The sequence below is a fragment of the Ranitomeya variabilis genome, chromosome 6 (assembly GCF_051348905.1).
Source record: "Ranitomeya variabilis isolate aRanVar5 chromosome 6, aRanVar5.hap1, whole genome shotgun sequence".
In the NCBI taxonomy this organism is placed as follows: Eukaryota; Metazoa; Chordata; class Amphibia; order Anura; family Dendrobatidae; genus Ranitomeya; species Ranitomeya variabilis.
In genome coordinates, this window is record NC_135237.1 from 306,676,964 (window position 1) to 306,700,646 (window position 23,683).

Here is a 23,683-nt window from a genome sequence, read left to right on the forward strand (position 1 = left end):
TGTCAGAGGACAGAGAAATGGTGTCCCCAATCCCCCATCAGTACCTCTGCCATTCCCCAGGCCCTCCTGCTCCATCTACCAGCTCTCCACCTCCTCTCCATGAAGAAAAATTCAGAGCGCATGAGCAGTTCACCCACCAAGATCTGCCGATTGGCACCCGACCACTACAGGGATTTTTCTTATTGGTTCTTGACTTTTTATCACTGAGATAGACCCTATCATAGTGATCTAAAGCCAAATGATTAGTAAATCACCTATCCTCCATCATCTCTTTAGGCAGATTACAAAAAAATTATAATTTTTATTTTTTTCTTTCTTTGCCGTTAGGTTTGGGTTAGGGCTAGGCTTAGGGTTCGGGTTATTCTTAAGGTTAGGGATTGGACTTAGGGTTGTAGTTGGGGATAGGCTTGGGTCTTTTTTAAAAATGTAGTAAAAAATGATGACGATATGATGACTAGTGTTGAGCACAAGTGCTCGCTCCTTGAGTTTGCGTTGGTTGCTCGGGTACGCATTGAGTATCATGGGTGCTCGAGTGACATGCTCGAGTCCCCGTCTCACATGTTTTGTGGCTGTTAGACACCCAAAAAAACATGTGAGGATTGACTGATATACATGGGCAATCTCCACTTGTTTTTTGGATAACAGCCAAAAAACATGTGGGGTGAGGGTTCGAGCTATTGACAACATATTTAATATGTGAACATGAACAACAACAAAAAATGTACATGCATACAGGCAGGGATCACCCAAATATTTAAAATAAAGATACATATTTTTCAAGACCAAAAAATACACACGCATAAAAACATTTAAAAGTCCACTTGGGATAATTTACACACAAAACAATGATCCATAATGATGAGTTAAATGCTCTCAAATACCCATAGACCAAATCCGGTAGGTAGGTCATCTACCTTGAAAAGACACTGTGTGTGTCGGAACGCGTGGGTTCATGTACCCTTTGTGCCAGACTTTTTATTGGGGGATCATCTGCCTGTGTCAGGGCTGAGTATGGACCATTGTCTCTATATTTTTGTCCATGACCATGACTTTACCCAACACAGCCCTTATTTCATAGAATGAATACAAGCTTTGCATATAGGTTTATTGTAACCTTGCATGCATAGGGGTGTTCTATGTATGTTACACTGATTTTTTTCACAGGGCCTGTTGGGCTGGCAGCATCAGCTCAGTAGATAGTCCTCATTTGTATTGATTTTGTTATTTAACTTTAGTCAGATTTGGTCTCTGGGTAATTGTATCTTTATTTAAAATATTTGTGTGATCCCTGCTTGTATGCATGTACCTTTTTTACTTTGCTGTTCAATGTCTTTCCTTGACATGCATCAGAAGATTCCTGTATAATTATATTTTTGGTTGATGGTGCCCACTTATATTTGTTCATGTTGACGTATTTAATATATTGACCTAACATTATCAAATTCTGTGTAGTATTTGTGGGTTTAAAATTCTTACACTATACCACTGGATACAATCATTGAGCCATGTATTTTCCAAAATAGGGTTAGCCAATTTGTGTTACAAACTTCAAATACTGCTCCTTCTGTTCGTGCACCCAAACTGAACTTTTTAACTACCTGTGTGGTATCATTGCACTCAAAAGAAAATGGGTAACAAACAGTGGGGTCCTCATTTTTGTGTTACCTCTTGCAAAAGTGAAGAAATTGGGGCTTAAGATATTTTAGTGGTGAAAGCTAACTTTTTTTTCATTTCACTTTGCATTAAATCCTGTATAGTGCATGAAGGGTTAAAACATTTCCTAACAACAGATTTAAAGCATTTCAGCAGAGTGATTTTTAAATGGTATAAATTCTGGAGATTTTGCAATATATAGATCCCTCAAAGTCCATGGAAATCTGAATAGGTCCCTAAAGAAACAGGTTTTGTAAATTTGGTTAAAAAATGAATAATTGCTGCTAAAATTTTAACCTCTCTAACATCCTAACTAGTGATGAGCGAACCTGAACAGCAAATAGTTCAGGGTCCGTATCGAACATCTCCAGGAAGTCCATGCTACTGTTTGGGTTTGGCACCCGAACGCTAGGTGTTTCCCATGCTGTCATCTGCCTGACAGTGTGAGAAACAACGGCCGCTCTGTATGGCGGTAAGATTATTACCGCCAGTCAGAGAGCTGCATGAGTCAGAAGATGTCATCTAATGCCTGTTGCCGCTAATAAGAGCTAGAGCAGGTGTGGCCGATGGAAGAATTCATTAGCCGGTGCATGGGCTATAAATAATTTTTTTTTTAAATGACTTGGGTATTTCTATTTTTGATAACCAGTATGGCAAAACTGAGAGCTGTGGGCTGCAACGCTCAGCTATCAGCTTTATCATGACTGGTTATCAAGAATAGAGTGGTCCCCACTCCATTTTTTAAAATTATTTAAATAAATAATTTTAAAAAATGGCATGGGGACCCCCATTTTTGACAACCAGCCTTGCTAAAGCAGATAGCTGTGGGCTTGTATTCTCAAGCTAGTAAGGAGCCATGGATATTGGGAGTTGGCAAGTGGGGTTCATATTTGTAGGGTTGATGTAAACTTTGTATTTTCAGGTGATATCAAGCCCAGCAGTTAGTAATGGAGAGACATCTGTAATATGTCTCTCCATTACTAACCCTATAGTCATTTTGTCTGTAAAAAACACGCAGAATAAAAACCTTTATTTGAATTAAAAATGCACACTGTTTTACAAATAAACAGTTATACTCACCTAACACCATTCAATTGAAACCCCGGTCGCCTTTAAAAACAGAAAATAATAAGCACCAAAAAATACTCACCCAATGCCCACTCCATTGAAGCCCTAGTTTCCTGTAAATAAACAAAAATAAAAAAGCGACACTATCCCTCACCTGTCCAACATACTGTCTCACCCAGTAATCCATGTCTACAATAATTGGTTTTGAACCTGGATGGTGCTAAGATGCAACCGTCTAGGCTGAAAATCACGTGAGAATGAGCTGCTATGAATACAGCCTCAGTGACTAGAATTGATGTAATCGAAGTTACCGCAGGTCACTGATGCTGCAATCCCAGCTAACTTCAGTGTGAGCTGAGCCTTGAACTGCAGTGAGAAGAAGTCTCATGGTGCAGCGCTGAGCTCAGTGAGTTCACCACAGTTCTCCACAAGAATTGTTTTTGCTAAAATTGCGATATTTTCACAAATAAGCTCATATTGAACAAATGTTATCAATATCATGAAGTGCAATATGTCACAAAAAAACATCAGATCCACTGGGATCAGTTTTAGATTTCCTGAGTTATTACCACATATAGTGACAATGGAAAGATGTATAAAATTTGGCCTGGTCATTAAGATCAAAAGGGTTAAAGTACTTTACTATTTACTTTGTAGTAACATCTGGCTGTAGTATTATTTACCTAAAAAGTGGTGCAGATAAAAATGCAGGTGTACACCATTAAAAACCTTGCAAAACGCTATCCAGCCCTAAGCTTACAGTAAGTTGTAGCAATGGGTCTTGTCACCTTTTAATGCTTCAGATTTAGTAGTTTTTTTTATCAATGTATCGTAATTTTGCATTGTTGTGTAAAATATATTTGGTAGTTGTGCAACCATTTTCAGACTATTTGATAACATTTCATTTTATTGGTAAATAAGTTATTATTAATGATTGTTAGAAGAAATCTATATATATAATTGTCTAAGGGTTTTTCCATCTGTCTGTCTGTCTGTCTGTCTGTCCTGGAAATCCCGCGTTCTGATTGGTCGAGGCCTGGCAGCCTCGACCAATCAGCGACGGGGACAGTATCGACGTAGATGTCATAATTGTTGCCATGGCGACGATGATGTCATAAAGGTTGCCTCGACCAATCAGCGACGGGCACAGTCTGCCGCGAATTCTGGAATCATCATTGTCCATATACTACGGGAACATGCATATTCTAGAATACCTGATGCGTTAGAATCGGGCCACAATCTAGTAATAGTAATAATAGTATTATTATAGTAATCAGCAAATATATTTCTATGTACATTCTCCTTTAAAACTTACCTTACCAACATACTGTGTGTCTGAACCTGTATATTCTTCAAGTAAAAAAAACTGGTTCCACATCCATCCTCGTTTTCTACGTTGCAAAACTTTTATGCCATCTTGAGCTACGCCACGTCTGTTTCGGTGATTATATTCCAAATTTGTTCTATCCACGGGTGTTGTATGTGTCATAAATATCAAATTTGTACACAAAATTAAAGACAAATTGTAACATGTCTTCATGATTTGCCTTTGAACACTTTTTTTATTTCTTTCTTCAAATATTTAGCTTTCAATGACTTCTGTAAAAAAAAACAAAAAAAGTATGTGAATATATGCATGAAATAAAATTTTATTTTATAATTGCATTGACATGTTGCATCATATAACACAAATAAAAAAATACTCTTTAATTTTGTTCATACTGCACACTAAAAGTCTAATTTCATCAAACTAAATTATTTCTGGTACACATGTCTATTTCCACTAAAGTTTTTTTTCCTTTCTCTTTATATACATTAACTTAAATCTTAGCCACTATATGACTAAGAATAATACGTAGTAAAATCTAGAAACTTTGACAATTATCTTAGGAAATTAAGATGAGTGAGAAATCATTGTTTTTAAAGATTACATAAGGTACTGTAGAAAAACAATTGCAAAGGTTTATATCCTCTTCAGTAATACATATAAATAATAATAAAAATAAACAAATACTAATCATGGAGTACACATTTTGATCATATGATAATAACAGTGAGTTCTTGGCTAGATGTCAGCTGAAAATAACACTGAAATAGCAGTTTTTAGTTATCTGCCTAACCCCCCAAAAGTAATCAAAAAGTGAGTATTTGTTAGTGCTCGGTGATTTAGTTTTCGTCACCTCAGCTGCATGATTTGTGACTGCTAGACAGGCTGAATACTTGTGAGGGTTGCCTGTTTGTTAGGGAAATCCCACATGTATTCAGCCTGTCTAGCAGTCGCAAATCATGCAGCTGAGGTGATGAAAACTAAATCTCCGAGCACTAACAAATACTCAGAGACCACCTGACCATGTTCCGGAAAACCCGAGCAATGAGTATACTCACTCATCACTACTAAGTACTGAAAAATAATCATAATGGAAACCAAAACTCATCCTCTCACAAAACTCAACCTCCCCCACTACTTGAAAAATGTTACCCAACTTATGCAAAATGTTTTTATTGTATTATTCTTTGTTACACACGCTTCTTTCCTTTGTATGTAATTAAACAAAAAAAGGCAAATTGGGCATGACACCTCAAAAATGGGCCAGACAAAAATTGTTTGCACTTTTTCAAAATTATGGGTAAGCAACTTTGTTTCAAGCATGTGAACCAGATAAAAAGGGGAGAAATTGACTCGATATTTGCACTGTGTGTCTCTGTGTAGCACACTAAGCAAGGATAACTGAAAGTGGAGAACTGCCTGAGAATTTAAAGAGAACCTGTCAGCAGGATTGTGCACAGTAACCTGCAGACATTGTCAAGTCAGCGCCATTATATTGATTAAAATGATACCTTTGTTGATGAAATCCATCTTGTTGTTGTTTAATCTTTATTTTCAGTTTTGATAATGATATGATGATGTTAATGATATTTAATGATATTCTCGTGCTCTGGGACGGCCTATGGGGGGTCTTCATGTGATAAGACCAAAAGACCAACGTGTTTTGAAGGAAGGACTGTGTCTTTCAAATTGTGTCAGTCTTTTTGTCCTATCATGCACCCGTTGCTGAGGACTAGTGACGTCACCCTTATCACGCCTCCCGCCAACCTCATTACTGCATGGTGGTGCCTCTGGCTGGATCTCACCGCAAGCCCGCACCTCCGTGAACCTGAGGAAGCCATAGCAATAGGAGGCACTCCCAAGGTTTACCATTCACTGCACGTAGTTTGTCCAGCACTGGATCATTATGATGTTCACGCTGCTCACTGGGAACTGAGTAAGTAACATTATCTCACACACACTTGTTTCAGTTCATCGGCTTGCCATCCCTGCACATTGTATGCCCAGCCATTCAGGTCTGTAGAGCAGTATTTCCTTGTTTTTCAGTCTTTTAGCACATGTGCAACTCAGACAGGAACACGCACAGAGCCTATCTAACCACCGGGAGTTTCCGCCTATCAACTGTTTGTGAGTGCCACTGTGTCCCTTTTCGCTTTTATGAATATACAACAGTTATGTGAATCACATGGCATACATGACCAAGTCAGAAAGGGGTTGATCACTTTATCTATTGATGTATATAAACAGTTTGCATATTTTGGGGTATGCATATTCCTTCGATCTTGTAATACCAGCCATGTAGCTCTCTGCTCACTGTCTTTGGAATCTGACGGTGTTGTTAATACAATATAATAAAATGTGGTGCCTTTTAATTTTTTTACCTAGGGTAACACTTTATATAAAAATTAACACATATTTTTCTGAAACATGTCAGTTACCTTCATTCTAATGGCATTGGATTTTAGCTCGGTTGTAGCAAAATGATTACAAAGCTTTCCTTGTAGCATTATTGTGCTTCTCCTTGCTTTGTCATCATTTGTAAGAAGGCCTTGATCTGTGCAATGTAATGAAGCTACAGTATATCATTTTAATGATGTTGTTCACAGAGGTAAATGATGTATGTTATGGTTTTGTACTCAATTACATGTCTTTCTTGGTATTGTATATTTATTTAAGATCCCCTAGGAAATAATGAATCAAGGTATTTAGTAATTTTACGAATGGTATATTTTCTGGAAAATGCTGTGTTTTTGAAAATCATTGATAAAAAGATAAGTGAGATAAACTATTGTACTCACAAGAGTCACTAATTATAGAGCTTTGGCGCATTGCTTAGGTCTGGCTGGTGTGGAAATGAGATCACCGAGGAAGGGTATAAAACCTTCACCAATTTCATATTGTATTATGTGGATAGGTCATCAATATACAGTAGTTGTCCCAGAGAACTCCTAACATTTTTGGAGACCAATATAAATCCATAATAAAGCCCCCAACTAGTTCTGGATTTATCATCTAGACAAGGTGTATATTGTGCACCATAACAACTCCAAACTACATTGGTGACTGCAACCACAGTAACCTCGTATCCTTATTCCTATTCTAATACTAACCGGATGTCACTGCAAACCTATAGTACGGTGGGCAACCAATGCTGTCTGTGACATCATCTGCCCGAACTACAGGCTTTTTCATAGGCTGCTCACAATTTGGAATGAGTGGTATAACCAGTTTTTGTCGGATGTAGCATGTCTAAACTTTCATTTTTGTGAAGCCTGGGCTAGTCCTCATGGAAGCAAATCACACAGTTCCCAGAGCTATTAGCCAGAATCATTTTAAACAATGAAGAAAGCAGAAACTAGATTATTTTTTAAAATCAAGTTAGAAGTCGAATATTCTAAAATGGGATGTATTAGAGAATGACTGTTCTCTACTGGAATATCTTTTTAATATAGGATGCATTACTCAATATACCTTTCCTGATGTTGGTTATTTAAATGGGAACCACAAATATACTACAAATAACAAGTAGGATTTCATTGAGCAAACTGTACACTAGGATGGGACTTTTGCCTTTTAGCATTTTATTATTTTAACACATGTCAGCAGTGATAGTTGTAATAATCCTTACATTTAATACAAATAAATTTGCAGTCTCAGAAGCTTATGCAACCCATTACAGTGTTAGATTAATATATTGCTCCATTAAATCCTATAAAGTAGCATCATTTTGCTGACAAAACTGCATGGCCATTTACTGTGCTTCATAATTCACACTCACTGTTGATTTTGCTTATATGCTGTACTAAAATAAGCTCGTAAATTCACTGAAGAGTTCAGTAAGTTAACAGGAGAAGAGAAAATGCAATATTGATTATTTTCATAAAATGTAAAGACTGTATTACAAAATCAGTTTTTTTATCAGATTTTTTTTAGTAAAAAGAAAAACACTTCATTTAGAAAAATATACCAAGACCAGAAAAAAATGAATAAGGATCTCTATCCGAAATGCATTTGCCCATAACTCCCTGGTGTGGTTGTGACATTAGATTATCCATTTTATGCTTTTTTGTTAATAAAAGTTTAAATTTTATTGATGACCACTATGCTGAATTGTTCCTCCTTTCTGAACATATTTCCATGTGACACTACTGGTATCCATGCAATGATCTCCAAATGGGTGAGCTGACTTTTCCCCCCTTTTTTTTCAGAACAGAAAAAAAGGATTAAAAAAAGAAACAGTGAGTATGATACATTGATATGCACCAAAAACTCAGGGAATAATATTTCCTTTTTGTAGTTAATTGTGCACTAGGTTAAATATAGTATATATTCTGCTATAGCTCTGCATATATGATGAAAAGGTAAACATGGAAAAAAATTTCAATTGTTGCATGTGCAGAAAAAAAATTCATGAATAATACCTAACCTACTTAAAAATAATACTTTAGTGGCAGAATGTGATGGCTGTGCTATCACTAGAATCAATTAATGAGGAAAGCGAAGATTGCTAGTGCCATCCACTTCCTGTGTAAAACACTATAGAATAAATCCAGAGAGCTTAGTCAAGTCTCCCATATTATTTCAAATTTGTGCATCATATTTCTTTTATATACTCACATTTCAAGTCTTTAAAGGAGTGGTGCCGTGCGCTAACCACTGCCACAGCGACAGTGCACAAGGAGGCTATAAAAAGTGTTTTACACATGGAGGGCATGACACAGGCATTCTTTGCTTCCCTCATGGATTAATTCTAGTGATAGTATAGCCATTGTGTAAGCTTGTGAGTAGCTAGCCAAGATGTGAGATGAAGCTGAGAGTGACAACTAAGGGTCTCTCTCTGTATGGAGTGACTGGGGAGTCAGCTGAGGAGCTGAGCAGCTTTTGATCCTCAAAATAAAAGGACAATTTTATGGTGTACAGACTACCAGAGTGTGGGATCTGAGGAGTTCTCATACTGACCTGTGTGTGGGTGAACATATACCTGCCTGAGTATTGGATGTCTACTTGCTGGAGAGTTGGATGAGTACCTGCCGCAGTATTGGAAGTATACATCCCAAAGTACTGACTTGCCATTTGAACTGTACTATCTTGCTGTGTGTAACTTTGTACCAGAGCACGGCTATCTTTTGTTAAAGTCCATCTGAGGTTTATGGAACTAAAAAACCTTAGAATATCGGAGTCAACAAGACACCTTATCATAAGGTCTATCGGTTCTGGTGCAACAAAAATGACAGTGGAGGAGGCTCAAATGCTTTATAATAGTGAGATGACAGACATCCATGCAAGCACTGTGAGACGCATTTTACACAAGTCTGGAAAGATGGCCTGCAAAAAGGTGAAGAAGCCTCAACTTCAATGTCATCAAAGGAAGCGTTGGATCGAGTTTGCAAAAAAGTACGGAACGTAAACAGTAGCATATTGGAAACAAGTGATGAAATGAACATCTTTAAGAATGGGTAAAAATAGGTCTGGAAAAAAAAAGGGAAAAGGAGCTAATAGATCTAGAAAATTAAGGAACTGTCAAGTTTGGTGGAGGAAGCCTGATATGAGGTTGTTTCACAGCCAAAGGCGTTGGATACTTGACCTGGATCGAATGTGGTCTCATTGCTGAGCTGTATGCAAGTGTCCTACAATGCAAGTTACTTCATACACTTGAGTACCATGCGTATAAAAAGGATGACATAGAGCTCCAGCAGGACAAGGACCTGAAGAGTATATCAAGATTGGTGAAGAAATTGTTTAATGGCAATCAAGTAGAGGTCCTGGCTTGGCCTCCACCGGCCCCAGAGGTTCACCCAATCGAACACTTGTGGGTAGAGTTGAGGTAAAACCTGCATATTTGCACCAACTTTGGGAATGTGTAGAAGAGACCTGGGATCAGATTTTGGTCGAGACATGCTTAAATGTGATTGAGGTAATAAAAATAAACTAGGCACTCAACTTAAAGATTAATTTTTTGACTTTTAATGTAGTCAAGGCAAAATGTTTTGGCCGCATTTGGTCTTTATCAATTACAAACAATACAGGAGTGTCAGGGATTCGTGGAAATCCTGTGGATTTTTAGTGAGGCACGTCTCGGTATGGTCACTTTCATAAGGGTATGGGGAGTTTAAAGAGGAAAAACCCCAATGGTAAACAAGCCAGGGGACCTGAATGTGTGCACGTGCCTGGAGAAAGACGCAGCGTCCATTTTTTTATATGATTGAGAGCATGCCCAAAGGACTCAGGCAGTGTATAAAGCCAAAGGTGGATTAAAAAAATAATGAAAAAAAAATAACAAAAGTTAGAAGGCATATTTTAGGAACAAAACAGTAACAATGCAATTACATGACAAGAATCGGCATAACTAATCATATGCAAAATAATAGCAAGTCAAATTTATGTATGAGATAGCCAAAATGATTGTCTATAAAATAATGATAGTCTCGCCCTTAAAGCAGTAATGGATGGTGAGATATGGAGCCTGAAAGTCTTTAGTTCAAAATATTGTTACCCTTTTTCTTGTCAGCGTGTATGTACATATATATATACAGTATATATATATATATATATATATATATATATATATATATATACACTCACCGGCCACTTTATTAGGTACACCATGCTAGTAACGGGTTGGACCCCCTTTTGCCTTCAGAACTGCCTCAATTCTTCGTGGCATAGATTCAACAAGGTGCTGGAAGCATTCCTCAGAGATTTTGGTCCATATTGACATGATGACATCACACAGTTGCCGCAGATTTGTCGGCTGCACATCCCAAAGATGCTCCATACAAGGCAGGATGGATCCATGCTTTCATGTTGTTTACGCCAAATTCTGACCCTACCATCCGAATGTTGCAGCAGAAATCGAGACTCATCAGACCAAGCAACGTTTTTCCAATCTTCTACTGTCCAATTTCGATGAGCTTGTACAAATTGTAGCCTCAGTTTCCTGTTCTTAGCTGAAAGGAGTGGTACCCGGTGTGGTCTTCTGCTGCTGTAGCCCATCTGCCTCAAAGTTCGACGCACTGTGCGTTCAGAGATGCTCTTAGGCCTACCTTGGTTGTAACGGGTGGCGATTTGAGTCACTGTTGCCTTTCTATCAGCTCGAACCAGTCTGCCCATTCTCCTCTGACCTCTGGCATCAACAAGGCATTTCCGCCCACAGAACTGCCGCTCACTGAATTTTTTTTCTTTTTCGGACCATTCTCTGTAAACCCTAGAGATGGTTGTGCGTGAAAATCCCAGTAGATCAGCAGTTTCTGAAATACTCAGACCAGCCCTTCTGGCACCAACAACCATGCCACGTTCAAAGGCACTCAAATCACCTTTCTTCCCCATACTGATGCTCGGTTTGAACTGCAGGAGATTGTCTTGACCATGTCTACATGCCTAAATGCACTGAGTTGCCGCCATGTGATTGGCTGATTAGAAATTAAGTGTTAACAAGAAGTTGGACAGATGTACCTAATAAAGTGGCCAGTGAGTGTATATATATATATATGTTTATATATATACACTATATATATATATTGACTACCTACAACTGTCAGAAGCTGCGCTTAATTGAAGTAGGATGCATCTGCTTCCTACCTTCTTTTATTTATGCTAAAAATGTGAACAAGGAACCTGCAATTTCTGAGTACACATAGAAGTAACACAGTTAAAATAAATCTATATATTTCAAAGTAGCATATGTGATTAGCAAATCTGTCTATATGCAGTCTCAGCAGTTTCCTAGAATTTCGGTCAAGAAATTAGATTTGCATTGAAGCTATTCCATGTCAATTGAATGTTCCTTATTATTTTCTGGGATCGCTGCTGAACAAATACTCATCTTGCCACTCAACTTAATCTAGAGCTGCAGTCCTGTGCCTAGTCCTCCATGTGTTTTTTAAGTCGCTTCCATAATCTTCACTCAGCACCAATGCTGAATGGTTCTCAGACATTGCATTGTGTATTGTGACATTATGATGTGAGTCGTGATATCTGAAACCGAGGATAAAGTACTGAGTGAAGATCATGGAAAAGACTAAAAGGTGTCATATTTTTTTTCCATGGGCTAACATGATCGAGTGGCAGAGACGTAGCTAGGGTTTTGGTTCGGGGGGCGAAGCTTCTGAGTGAGCCTCTAACCAGGTAACCTTGATTACAACTGGGTGACGCACCTTAATATTGGAAGAGGACCTCAGCAGATGACCGCGCTGTTACTGAAGATAATCTCTATATAAAGACCAACATGGATATTACCGCCATATGGTCAGTGGTAGATACCAGCCCTAAAGAACATATAAGAGATCACAGCACAGTTACAGATAATGACTTCCCGCTGATGTTCTTTCTGATGGAGTCGTTCATTTTTCCCGTCTTTTCCATCTGACCCAGACCGATACAACTTCTTCCAGCCAGGACTCGTCTGCAGAGAATACAACAAAGACACGTTTCACTTCTCATATTCCAGCCATCACCATCTATTCCCAACCTGCACAAACCCCTTATCCTGCTGATATCCCAAAACTGAGCTGCTGCTGCCGTATGTGTCCCTATTACTGCACCTGCTGTGTGGTTCTCTGTGCCCTCTAAATTCTAAAGCACCCCTCTATAATTTAGTAATGCCGGGTACAAGTGCCCTAGAAAACAGTGCCCATATTTTGCCCCCTAGAAAGTAATAATGTCCTGTGTGCACCCTTAATACTCACAGTAACCTGAGTTCCCCTATAACAATAAGTGCCCACTTTACATTTAATATTGTCCCAAGTCTCCCCCTGTACAGCTCCCCTATACACAGTGTGATTCTCTCTTATATACAATATAATGCCCCTCACTGTATAGTACCACCCACACAGTATACTGGCCCCTTAGTAGCCCCCAAACTGTTTGATGGCTCCAACACTGTATGATGGCCTCTTCACTGTAATCCCCACACTGTATGGTGGTCCCCTCACTGTAATCTCCACACTGTATGAAGGCCCCCTAGCTAGCCTCCATATAGCATAATGCACCAGATTGTCCTAAATGTAGTATGATGCACTCCCTATAAGCCTCCATATAGTATAATGCACTCCCCATAGGCCTACTATATATTGTATAATGCACCCCCCATATGCAGACTCTAAAGCTCAAGGCAGCCCCCAGAGGCAAACTGTATACTGTATAATGCATCCCCCATAGGCAGACTCTATTGCACAAGGCAGCACCCATAGGCAGACTCTAAAGCACAAGGCAGCACACCATAGGCAGACCCTGTAGTATAAAGCATCATCCCATAGGCTGCCTCTGTAGTATCAGGCAGTACCCCATAGGCAGACCCTGTAGTACAAAGCTGCACCCCCATAGGCAGACCTTGTAGTATAAGACAGCACCCCCACAGTCAGACCCTGTAATATAAGGCAGCACCACATAGGCAGACCCTGTAGTATAAGGCAGCACCCCTATAGGCAGACCCTGTAGTATAATACAGTACCCTATAGGCAGACCCTGTAATATAAGGCAGCACCCCCATAAGCAGACCTTGTAGTATAAGACAGCACCCCTATAGGCAGACCCTGTAATATAAGGCAGCACCCCCATAGGCAGATCCTGTAGTAAAATACAGCACCCCTATAGGCATACCCTGTAGTATAAGACAGCACCCCTATAGGCAGACCCTGCAAAATAAGGCAGCACCACTCTAGGCAGACCCTGTAGTATAAGGTAGCACCCCTATAAATAGACCCTGTAATATAAGGCAAAACCACTATAGGCAGACCCTGTAGTATAAGGCAGCACCCCTGTGGGCAGACCCTGTAGTATAAGACAGCACCCCCATAGGCAGACCCTGTAATGTAAGGCAGCACCCCCATTGGCAGATCATGTAGTTTAAGACAGATTCACTATAAGCAGACCCTATAGTATAAGACAGTACCCCTATAGGGCAGAGCGTGTAATATAAGGCAGCATCACTTTAGGCAGATCATGTAGTATAAAGCAGCACCCCATAGGCAGACCCTGTAGTATAAAGCAGCACCCCTATAGGCAGACCCTGTAGTATAAGACAATGCCCCTATAGGCAGACCCTGTAATATAAGCAGCACCCCCATAGGCAGAGCCTGTAGTATAAGACAGCACCACCATAGCAAACCCTGTAATATAATGCAGCACCCCATAGGCTTATCCTGTAGTAAAAGACAGCACCCCTATAGGCAGACTCTGTAATATAAGGCAGCACCACTCTAGGCAGACCCTGTAGTATAAGGCAGCACCCGTATAGGCAGACCCTGTAATATAAGGCAGCACCCCTATTGGCAGACCCTGTAGTATAAGGTAGCACCCCTATAAATAGACCCTGTAATATAAGGCAAAACCACTATAGGCAGACCCTGTAGTATAAGGCAGCACCCCTGTGGGCAGACCCTGTAGTATAAGACAGCACCCCCATAGGCAGACCCTGTAATGTAAGGCAGCACCCCCATTGGCAGATCATGTAGTTTAAGACAGATTCACTATAAGCAGACCCTATAGTATAAGACAGTACCCCTATAGGGCAGAGCGTGTAATATAAGGCAGCATCACTTTAGGCAGATCATGTAGTATAAAGCAGCACCCCATAGGCAGACCCTGTAGTATAAAGCAGCACCCCTATAGGCAGACCCTGTAGTATAAGACAATGCCCCTATAGGCAGACCCTGTAATATAAGCAGCACCCCCATAGGCAGAGCCTGTAGTATAAGACAGCACCACCATAGCAAACCCTGTAATATAATGCAGCACCCCATAGGCTTATCCTGTAGTAAAAGACAGCACCCCTATAGGCAGACTCTGTAATATAAGGCAACACCATTCTAGGCAGACCCTAAAGTATAAGGCAACACCTCTATAGGCAGACCATGTAATATAAGGCAGCACCCCTAGAGGCAGACTCTGTATTATAAGGCAGCACCTCTATAGGCAGACCCTGTAGTATAAGACAGCACCCCTATGGGCAGACCCTGTAGCATAAGACAGCACCCTTACAGGCAGACCCTGTAGTATAAGACAGCACCCCTATTGGCAGACCCTGTAATATAAGGCAGCATCACTCTAGGCAGACCCTGTAGTATAAGGCAGCACCCCTCTAAGCAGACTCTGTAATATAAGGCAGCACCCCTATAGGCAGATCCTGTAATATATGGCTTCACCCTTATAGGCCGACCATGCAAAATAAGGCAGCACCCCTATAGGCAGACCCTGTAGTATAAGGTAGCACCCCTATAGGCAGATCCTGTAGTATAAGGCAGCACCTGTAGTATAAGGCAGCACCCATAAAAAATAAATAAATAAATACTCACCTCACTTCCTCCGCAGCTCTGAGCGCCCACTCATCTCCTGACAGCGGGCACTGGCTTGTGACGTCATCGCGCCCCCTTTCAGTCTCTGTGTTGGTGACATTAGACGCTAAGATGGGGATGATGGGAGGAGCGTAGCACTTCCGATGATGGGTGAGGGGCCCACTGCTGGCACCGGGGCACCCCCGCTTGCTCAGGGGCCCATAGCGGCCAGGCGGCAGAGCAGGGAGATCGATTCTCCCTGCTCTGCCACAGAATGTAACTGTATCAGCGCCCTGTGCGCGCTGGTACAGTTACAGTAGTGTAGCTCTGGGTGGGCCCCCTCAGAGCGCGGGGCCTTGGGTTACCGCCCTCTCTGCCCTCCCAGTAGCTACAATACTGTCGAGTGGGGTAAAGCCCATTCAATAAGAAGTGATTTCAACTAGAGATAAAACAATCATTTTTATTAAATAACAGCATATAAAAACAATTAAAATGACAGGGCAAAAAAGCCTCCAAAAAAGAGGAGAGGAAAACAGCTAAAAATGTTTATGCAGGTAAGAGATTAAGAGATGGAAGAACAATAAGTAGGGCTGATCCTGCAGTGTTAGGGAGCCAGAGTCAAGAAAAAATGAATGTAAACTGTGCTGGTAATATCTCCTGAAAATACGTGCAGTCCTTATTATATTCTCTGTATTAGTACAATACCTAATAAATGTTCAGTGCAACACATATGAAGGAGCTCAGCATCCAACCTCACCCAGCAAGAATCAGTATTTCCATGAATGTAAAAATAGCCATAATTTTACCTGCAAAAAAGTAGTACTGAGAGATGTGATGATAGCTCCGTTCCTGTCACAACTGACGGGCGCCGTTTCGCTGCTCGCCTCTTCCGAACAAGCCCTCTGCCCTGCCTTTTGATGAATGATTGTTTTATCTTTATTTGAAATTGATTCTTATCTAATGGGGTTTTCCCCACTCGATCATGTTAGTCTAAGATTTTGAAGTGTTTAACGCTTATTGTTCTTGGACATATGGGAATGATTATATTTTTTTCCTGGCCTGCTACAGGTCAGCAACATAGCAGCCACTAAGTTGCTGAATTTGCATGTAATATATCACAAAAAAATTGGATACTGGAAAATCCCAATCAATTTTTTATAAGCTTCAAAGCAAACCTCACAGTTTTTGTTGTTCATCAAATTCCTTAAAGTTTTGCATGAATTTGATACACATCAAATCAATTTACCCGTCTTTATTTTTTTGGTATCTTAATTATTTCTGTCAGGTCATTCACATTTCAGACAAGACAAGTATATCAAAGGAGAATTAAGGTACCTTCACACGAAACGACGCTGCAGCGATAGCGACAACGATGCCGATCGCTGCAGCGTCGCTGTTTGATCGCTGGAGAGCTGTCACACAGACCGCTCTCCAGCGACCAACGATGCCGAGGTCCCCGGGTAACCAGGGTAAACATCGGGTTGCTAAGCGCAGGGCCGCGCTTAGTAACTCGATGTTTACCCTGGTTACCAGTGTTTAATGTAAAAAAACAAACAGTACATACTTACATTCGTGTCCCCCGGCGTCCGCTTCCTGCACTGACTGACTGACTGAGCGCCGGCAGTAGCAGGGCACAGCGGTGACGTCACCGCTGTGCTGTGCTTTCACTTTCACTTTGTGGCGCTCAGTCAGTGTGGGAAGCAGACGGCAGGGGATGCGAATGTAAGTATGTACTGTTTTTTTTTTTACATTTTACACTGGTAACTAGGGTAAACATCGAGTTACTAAGCGCGGCCCTGCGCTTAGTAACCCGATATTTACCCTGGTTACCAGGGTAAAATATCGCTGGTATCGTTGCTTTTGCTGTCAAACACAACGATACACGGCGACCGGACGACCAAATAAAGTTCTGAACTTTATTCAGTGACCAGCGACATCACAGCAGGATCCAGATTGCTGCTGCGTGTCAAACTAAACGATATCGCTAGCCAGGACGCTGCAACGTCACGGATCGCTAGCGATATCGTTACAAAGTCGTTTCGTGTGAAGGTACCTTTACAAGATTGAGCAAATACTGAAATAGGAGATACTGTAGACAAACAAAAAATGATAAGAGGGTTGAGGAAAGGTGAAAGAAGACAAGAATGGATTTATGTATTCTACTGGAACCTAAAACTGCAGTGCAAAGGGCCTCTAATACCGTCAAAGAGATTTAACCATTAGGATGAGTGTTCCATTCAAAATACACAAATACAGGGAAGGGACTCAGTTTTTGCTGAAGGAAGGGTTTGTTTCCAGAAAAACAAAATGAGGCACAGGATGACATTACAGCTTGGATGAGCAGCGGGAAGGACTGCAGGATGAACATTTATCAAACAGTTTAATGGGACTAGAGGATCAAGTTTATCAAGGCACTGCTTATTATTAAAAAATTAAAACATTTCCTAAGTAGGACAAAAAAATATAAATATAAATATAAATAAGATTTCAAAGACTGAGAGACAACACCATGAAAACAAAACACCACAATTTTGTACAACTATTTAAAATTGCACAGTCAAATGATGGGTTAGTTCCTCAGCAAACATTGGGCAAAGAACCTTCAATGAACCTCCAAAAAGACTAGTAGAAGAAAGAGGATATCCCTGATGGGTCATATATAAGGCACCCTGAGCTGTACCTCAAGGGCCTGTTGAGTGGCAGTCATAGAACCATTTTGGCTCATTCTAGGCGTTTTTGAGTCAAGACAGTTGATTTATTTGTCTTGGCCAACTAAGAGTCTACAAATGGGTGATCCGTTATTTCAGAAAGAAGCGTGCATGCATGAGCCTCTTGAGTGAAGAGGTGAAAACTAAATTACATAGAATAAATGCACCTCCTCACTCATTGGGAAGGAAGGTATCAAGTGAAGTAACTGCAGAAGGATTTGAAAGGTTAGCACAGGTTTTCTGCACTAAGGGACACATTTGAGGCAAGTAAGATTATTTTAGGGTGCATATAGACAAAGCGAGTGGTAATTTATCAGCGGTTTCTACTCACAACGCCTTCTTGACATGTCCACATTCCTGCAGTGTTGCACTTAAAAAATGTTTTTGTTCCTCAATAATTTTTTTAGCCAAAATTTTTCAAGCAATTCCACAGAGTAGTGCTAAACGCTACAAAGAACTGCCCAATTAAAGTAATAGAAAGTACAAAATTGAACAATATTGTCATATCTTCATACTTTCATCTCCTCTTTTAGTTTTTATTCCTACACTTTATATTTGCTGATTTATCTTTTTAAGTTTCCATTACTGCCACTTTAAGCTTATCAAGTTACATATTTATTACTAATGGAGTTCTTAGCCTTAGCTATTTATTATATTGTCCACTGATGTTGCAAAAAAAATGGAAGTAAAGGAAAACACAGATCAGATAAAGTCAGAAAGAATATCATTTTTTTTCTTTATATTATGCTCAAAAAGACAAAAGATTGGCTGACTAATGAAAAAATAATTGTGGATGATAGCATCTACCTATATACATCTGCTTAATCAATGTCAAGATAAAAACAGATGCCTCTAATGTTTTCTACGTCCATCATACATGATCATCATTTGAATAATTTAACAACATTTGGTTTACCCAACACTAATATCACAATACTGAATCTGAAAAAAAAAATTTTTTTCTTAGAATTCCTTCCTTTGATTTTACCAGATACGTTCAGCAGCCATATATATTTAATGTACATTTTTCGAAGAGTGTATTTTACGTTCAGTGTTTTACAGCAGGATATGTTTTATTAAGTAAGTGTGGTATTGAAATATTTCAATGAATATAATTTTTGAAGAATTTCGTAAGACATGAAATGATTATATAGTCAAATGGATTTCTTGTACTCTAATAATTGAGCTGGGAAAAATGATTGCTTGTTCTTGATGAATGGAGGATCCCTTTCTTCACAGCTATAGTTTACTGTGTTACTTTTATTAGTCACTGTGTCCTTGAGTAATTGTAATTGTGATCTTTGTACGTATTTTATAGGGAAAGAAATAATGCACTGTTTTATACAATAGAAAGATGTGTAGCAATTTATCATTCAGCTACTGTTTGTACAAATCTAAAAGTTTCACCGTCTTTATAATTAAAAGCATTTAGTGTAGAATTTGTAAATATTCTGTCACTGAACCTTTGGTCTGCTTGCATCCTGATAAATTAGGCATGCAGTACTCAGGAATAAAGTACATTTATTGCCTTAGGAGTGCAATACAACAACCAGAAAAATATTATATAGGAATTCTATACATTTTTCAGGTCCGGAAAGCAATTAATATAATTCTGGATGTGACAATTTGCCCAGATATCCACACTGATTTGTTAAGTGGTGCATATAGAGATCCCATAATACCATACAGATCCCACAGTGCATGGCTATATGGAGCCTACATTAACCATATACTTATTATGAACAATGCATGGATGCTGGCATTTATTACCATATTTATGTCCACCCTCACATTAAATAAATTTACGTTAAGGATTTCAATTTCTCATGATACAAATTCAAAACAATAATGCAACATGCTAGCAAAACTCTTGATAGGCTTCAATTCTGATCGTAATCACTTGGTGGCCACCCACAGACATCTTGTGACAGATTGTCATGAAATCATATTTTTTTATAAAGCTGGTTTTCATGCCTTACACACTTCCGAATATATCAAGCCAGAAAACACATTCATGGAAATGTTTTTTGAAAACCCAAAAGTATCATACATTGCGCAACTAAATCCTTAAATTAGGGCAGTACAATGCCCACAACAAAACAATGGTCCCATACCAGGCAGAAGCCATTTTCAGAACTAGTTTTGCTCTACAGATTACTGCATGGACCATCAACTCTTCTGCCCTGTGCAAGAACATTGGTCTTGCTTTCTCCTGGCAGTATCTGATAATACCTGTACTTTCTCATTGACAGTCATAGCGATATTATAGGTTACCTCTTTAGGTATAACGCTTTCAAACCTCTAAGGATCATTTTAGTGAGTGACTTTTTTGGGCAGAGACAGGTGACATCTGAAGGTCAGTAATAGTTTATACTTCCATAGGGCTCATTTATCAAGTTCCATTATGAGATAAGTATTGGAAATATTATGGCTACTTTGGAATTTGCAATATATAATGGAATTAAAAAAAAGAAAATAAAGTGTGCATGTAATTTCCTTAAAGTTAATATTCCATAAAAGAATGAAAGCTATGGCATAAAATAACCAGTCACATAACTATAAAAGATTTCCCCAGATTAACACACACACTCATAAGGATATCGGTAATATGGATAATGTCAGCATTAGCCGGGTAATCATAGCTTATACAGACATACTTGCGTGACAACAATTGTAATACATTGCGAAGCAAAGGAGATTTTCAGGAAGGTTATCTACGACTTGTATACAGATTCAAGTTGGGTTAGAGGAGAAGAATGACAATCAGTTTATGTCCACAGTCTAACTTCTCATATATATTTCTTGCATGGAAAAAAATATTGAAAATGTGAAAGCAAACACAGCTTTTCTGACCAATGGCAAACCATTCACACATAACCGTGAGCAGCATATATTGTTTTTTATAAAAACCTGAGCTGTCAGTCAATAGCAGACCTTTATTATAACTATATTACATGTATCCCTGGCCTTGATTGAACTATCGTGCTTGGAAGATTTAAATCACGATAAAATTATTTCATTGTTGTCCATCAAGAGAAAGCTGATTCCTGTGGAATTACACTTCTTTGGATTTGTATATGACTGTTTATTATGTCAGATCGTTAACCCTATGCTTACTTATACATTACCTGCCAATATAATGCAATACTTAGCTCATAATGGCGTAATTTGGCAGATAACTATTTGAAGCTCCTGAAGAGTGAGAACTTTATTTTGCAAAAGCTATACCTCTTAATATATATATATATATATATATATATATATATATATATATATATATATATATATATATAATTGCATTATATATTTTTATATATATATCTTTTGGATCAGAATTCTGAAGCAAAAACTGGTGGATCTGATTGCATCCAAAAAGAATGAGAGGCGATTTTCAAAGTATCCATACACATTTACTTAAAGTGAGATGCTGCACTACTAGGTTTTTTCCAACCTTCCCATTTGCACCAGTGATTTTAAAGTGTGTGTATATATATATATATATATATATATATATATATATATATATATATATACATATATATATATATATATATATTCCTTCCAATCTCAGTAAATATTGATTTCTTTACAGCTGGTATTCATCATTTCATGTTCAGGACCTTCAAGGTAACAAGAAATATGTAATTACACCAATTCCCTTATATATTGCTGGCATGACAAAACAATTTATCATGTATTGCTGAATCATTTCTTTTTTTTTATGCCAACTTCTCACGTCTTTTTTGCTTTGTCGTAGGTTTAGTGTTGATGAATATCTAAGGAAGGACAAAGCACTAATAAGTTCTCACTCAGGAATAGACCATGCTGCCTTCTACCAGTCCCCAGCTATTACCTCTCCAATACCTGATAATGTTAATACTATGCAGAACTAAACATGTCCTCATATACAGTGTGTGTAATATAATACAGAGTGTAAGGTTTAAATAAAAATTATGTCATAATCAGTCATCTAAACTGAATGCATTATAGTATATAAAAATAAAGCATATATATATATATATATATATATATATATATATATATATATACATACATATTTATGTGTGTATGTGTTTCATATACATATATATATATATATATATATATATATATATATATATATATATATATATATATATATATATATATATATATACATATATATGCACATATATTAATGTTCATGACAATAGAGATCTAAAATTATTTTATAAATGCAAGCAGACATTACTTACAGAAATGAGATGTTGCATTCAAGCATATATGTACTAAAGCACAACTAGCAGTGTGTCGGGCACTTACCTTACTTCAATGGCAGCATTAAGCACATCAATCTATGTCCGGCAGGTCGCTGTCATTACATTCTCCTCTGTGCTGTACAGTAACTTCTCTGCTAAATCTTCTCTTATCTACAAGGCTTCTTCCAGTATTATTGTAACTCTGACAAGTCAGAGAGATTGCAGTCAAATAGACTGATTGGCTTCCTCCAGATTAATAAACAAGGCTAGGATATGAAGAGATGGTGCTGCTGATAGAAGAGCAGTATTCAGCATGGAGGGTTATACAGTGGCTGGGGAAGGAGGAGAAATAGCATGAGGGGATTCTTGACTGCACACAGACTGATTTGCAAATGAATAGGGTGGGTTGGAACACAGAGGAGGGGTTTCTTAAAGACTACTTTGTAACAGACTGGATCTAGCCACAGTTAATCAGCCCCATCTAATCTGCTTTCAGCTATAATGTAGCAGGATAAGAAAAAAAAACCTCCGTGACTTCTTCATCGCCAGAAAAATGACATTCCAGCGTCATGTCGTAGAACCTACACAATGCATTTCCATAAGGAGACCTTAGCACGCGCTTCTGCTACCAATTGGGACGGGCTTGCTCAATTTAAAATCATTCAGACCTTAGATGACTGAGCTGCTAAAGCTGTTTTGTTTTTTTTTAGATTTGTTGGCAGAGATTAAACATTCCATCTGTTTAAAAAGAGAAGAGATAGAAACCCAGTATTAAATATGCTAATTAAACTGCAATCAGCAAATTATAATTTTGAGCAGTATTTAAGATGTGCTGAACTGCAGTTAACTGTCTCATCTTCAACCTGGAATTATTTTTTCTTTCGACTTTTCTTCAAAATAAATTAGCATGTCAATCAGATGGGACTAACCCATAGCTTCTTCACATTAAGAGTTGATGCAAGAGCTAAGATTAAAAGTAAATATTAATAGAAATAATGATCCTACTGTGGAGTAAATATAGAAGGTCAGCACATGAGATTAGCTAGAACAGCGTGGGCAAAAGTGAGTCTTATATTTAGCAAGAATTAAGTTGTATATACTGTAACAAAAATCTACTACTTGTGTGCTGTGATTTTATATTAGGAAGCTATTGTATACATGGCACAGTGGATATACAGTGTGCTATAGTTTGTCAAGCCTTTAGAATTTTCCATTTTTCTGCATAAACTTGACCTAAAACTACATCAGATTTTCACAAAAGTGTAAAAAGTACAATACACCAAGAAAACCAAATCAATTGGTTCAAAAATATAATATATGTCATATTTTAAATGAAGAGAATAATCCAATATCATGTGCCTGTGTCTGGAAAAAGTTTGTGAACCTTGCTATATCATCTGCTGCAATATATTCTAATAG

The 23,683-nt window shown here is 38.5% G+C and overlaps 1 protein-coding gene across 2 annotated transcripts in view; it reads right to left on the reverse strand.

Moving 5' to 3' along the window:
* The window catches only part of LOC143782355 (cadherin-9-like), a 343,076-nt gene extending 320,167 nt beyond the window's left edge, over positions 1–22,909 (reverse strand). The window contains exons 1-2 of one of the 2 annotated variants that reach the window (XR_013216937.1): positions 22,329–22,465; positions 4,037–4,320 (exon numbers count right to left, since the gene is read on the reverse strand). Coding sequence is in view for 1 of the 2 variants with exons in the window: in XM_077269717.1 (XP_077125832.1) it covers positions 4,037–4,261 (225 nt within the window). In the remaining variant the exon portion in view is untranslated. Of the gene's footprint in view, positions 1–4,036; positions 4,321–22,328 lie in introns of both variants that reach the window. The other variant, XM_077269717.1, reaches the window with a different exon arrangement.
* Positions 22,910–23,683: the final 774 nt, after the last annotated feature.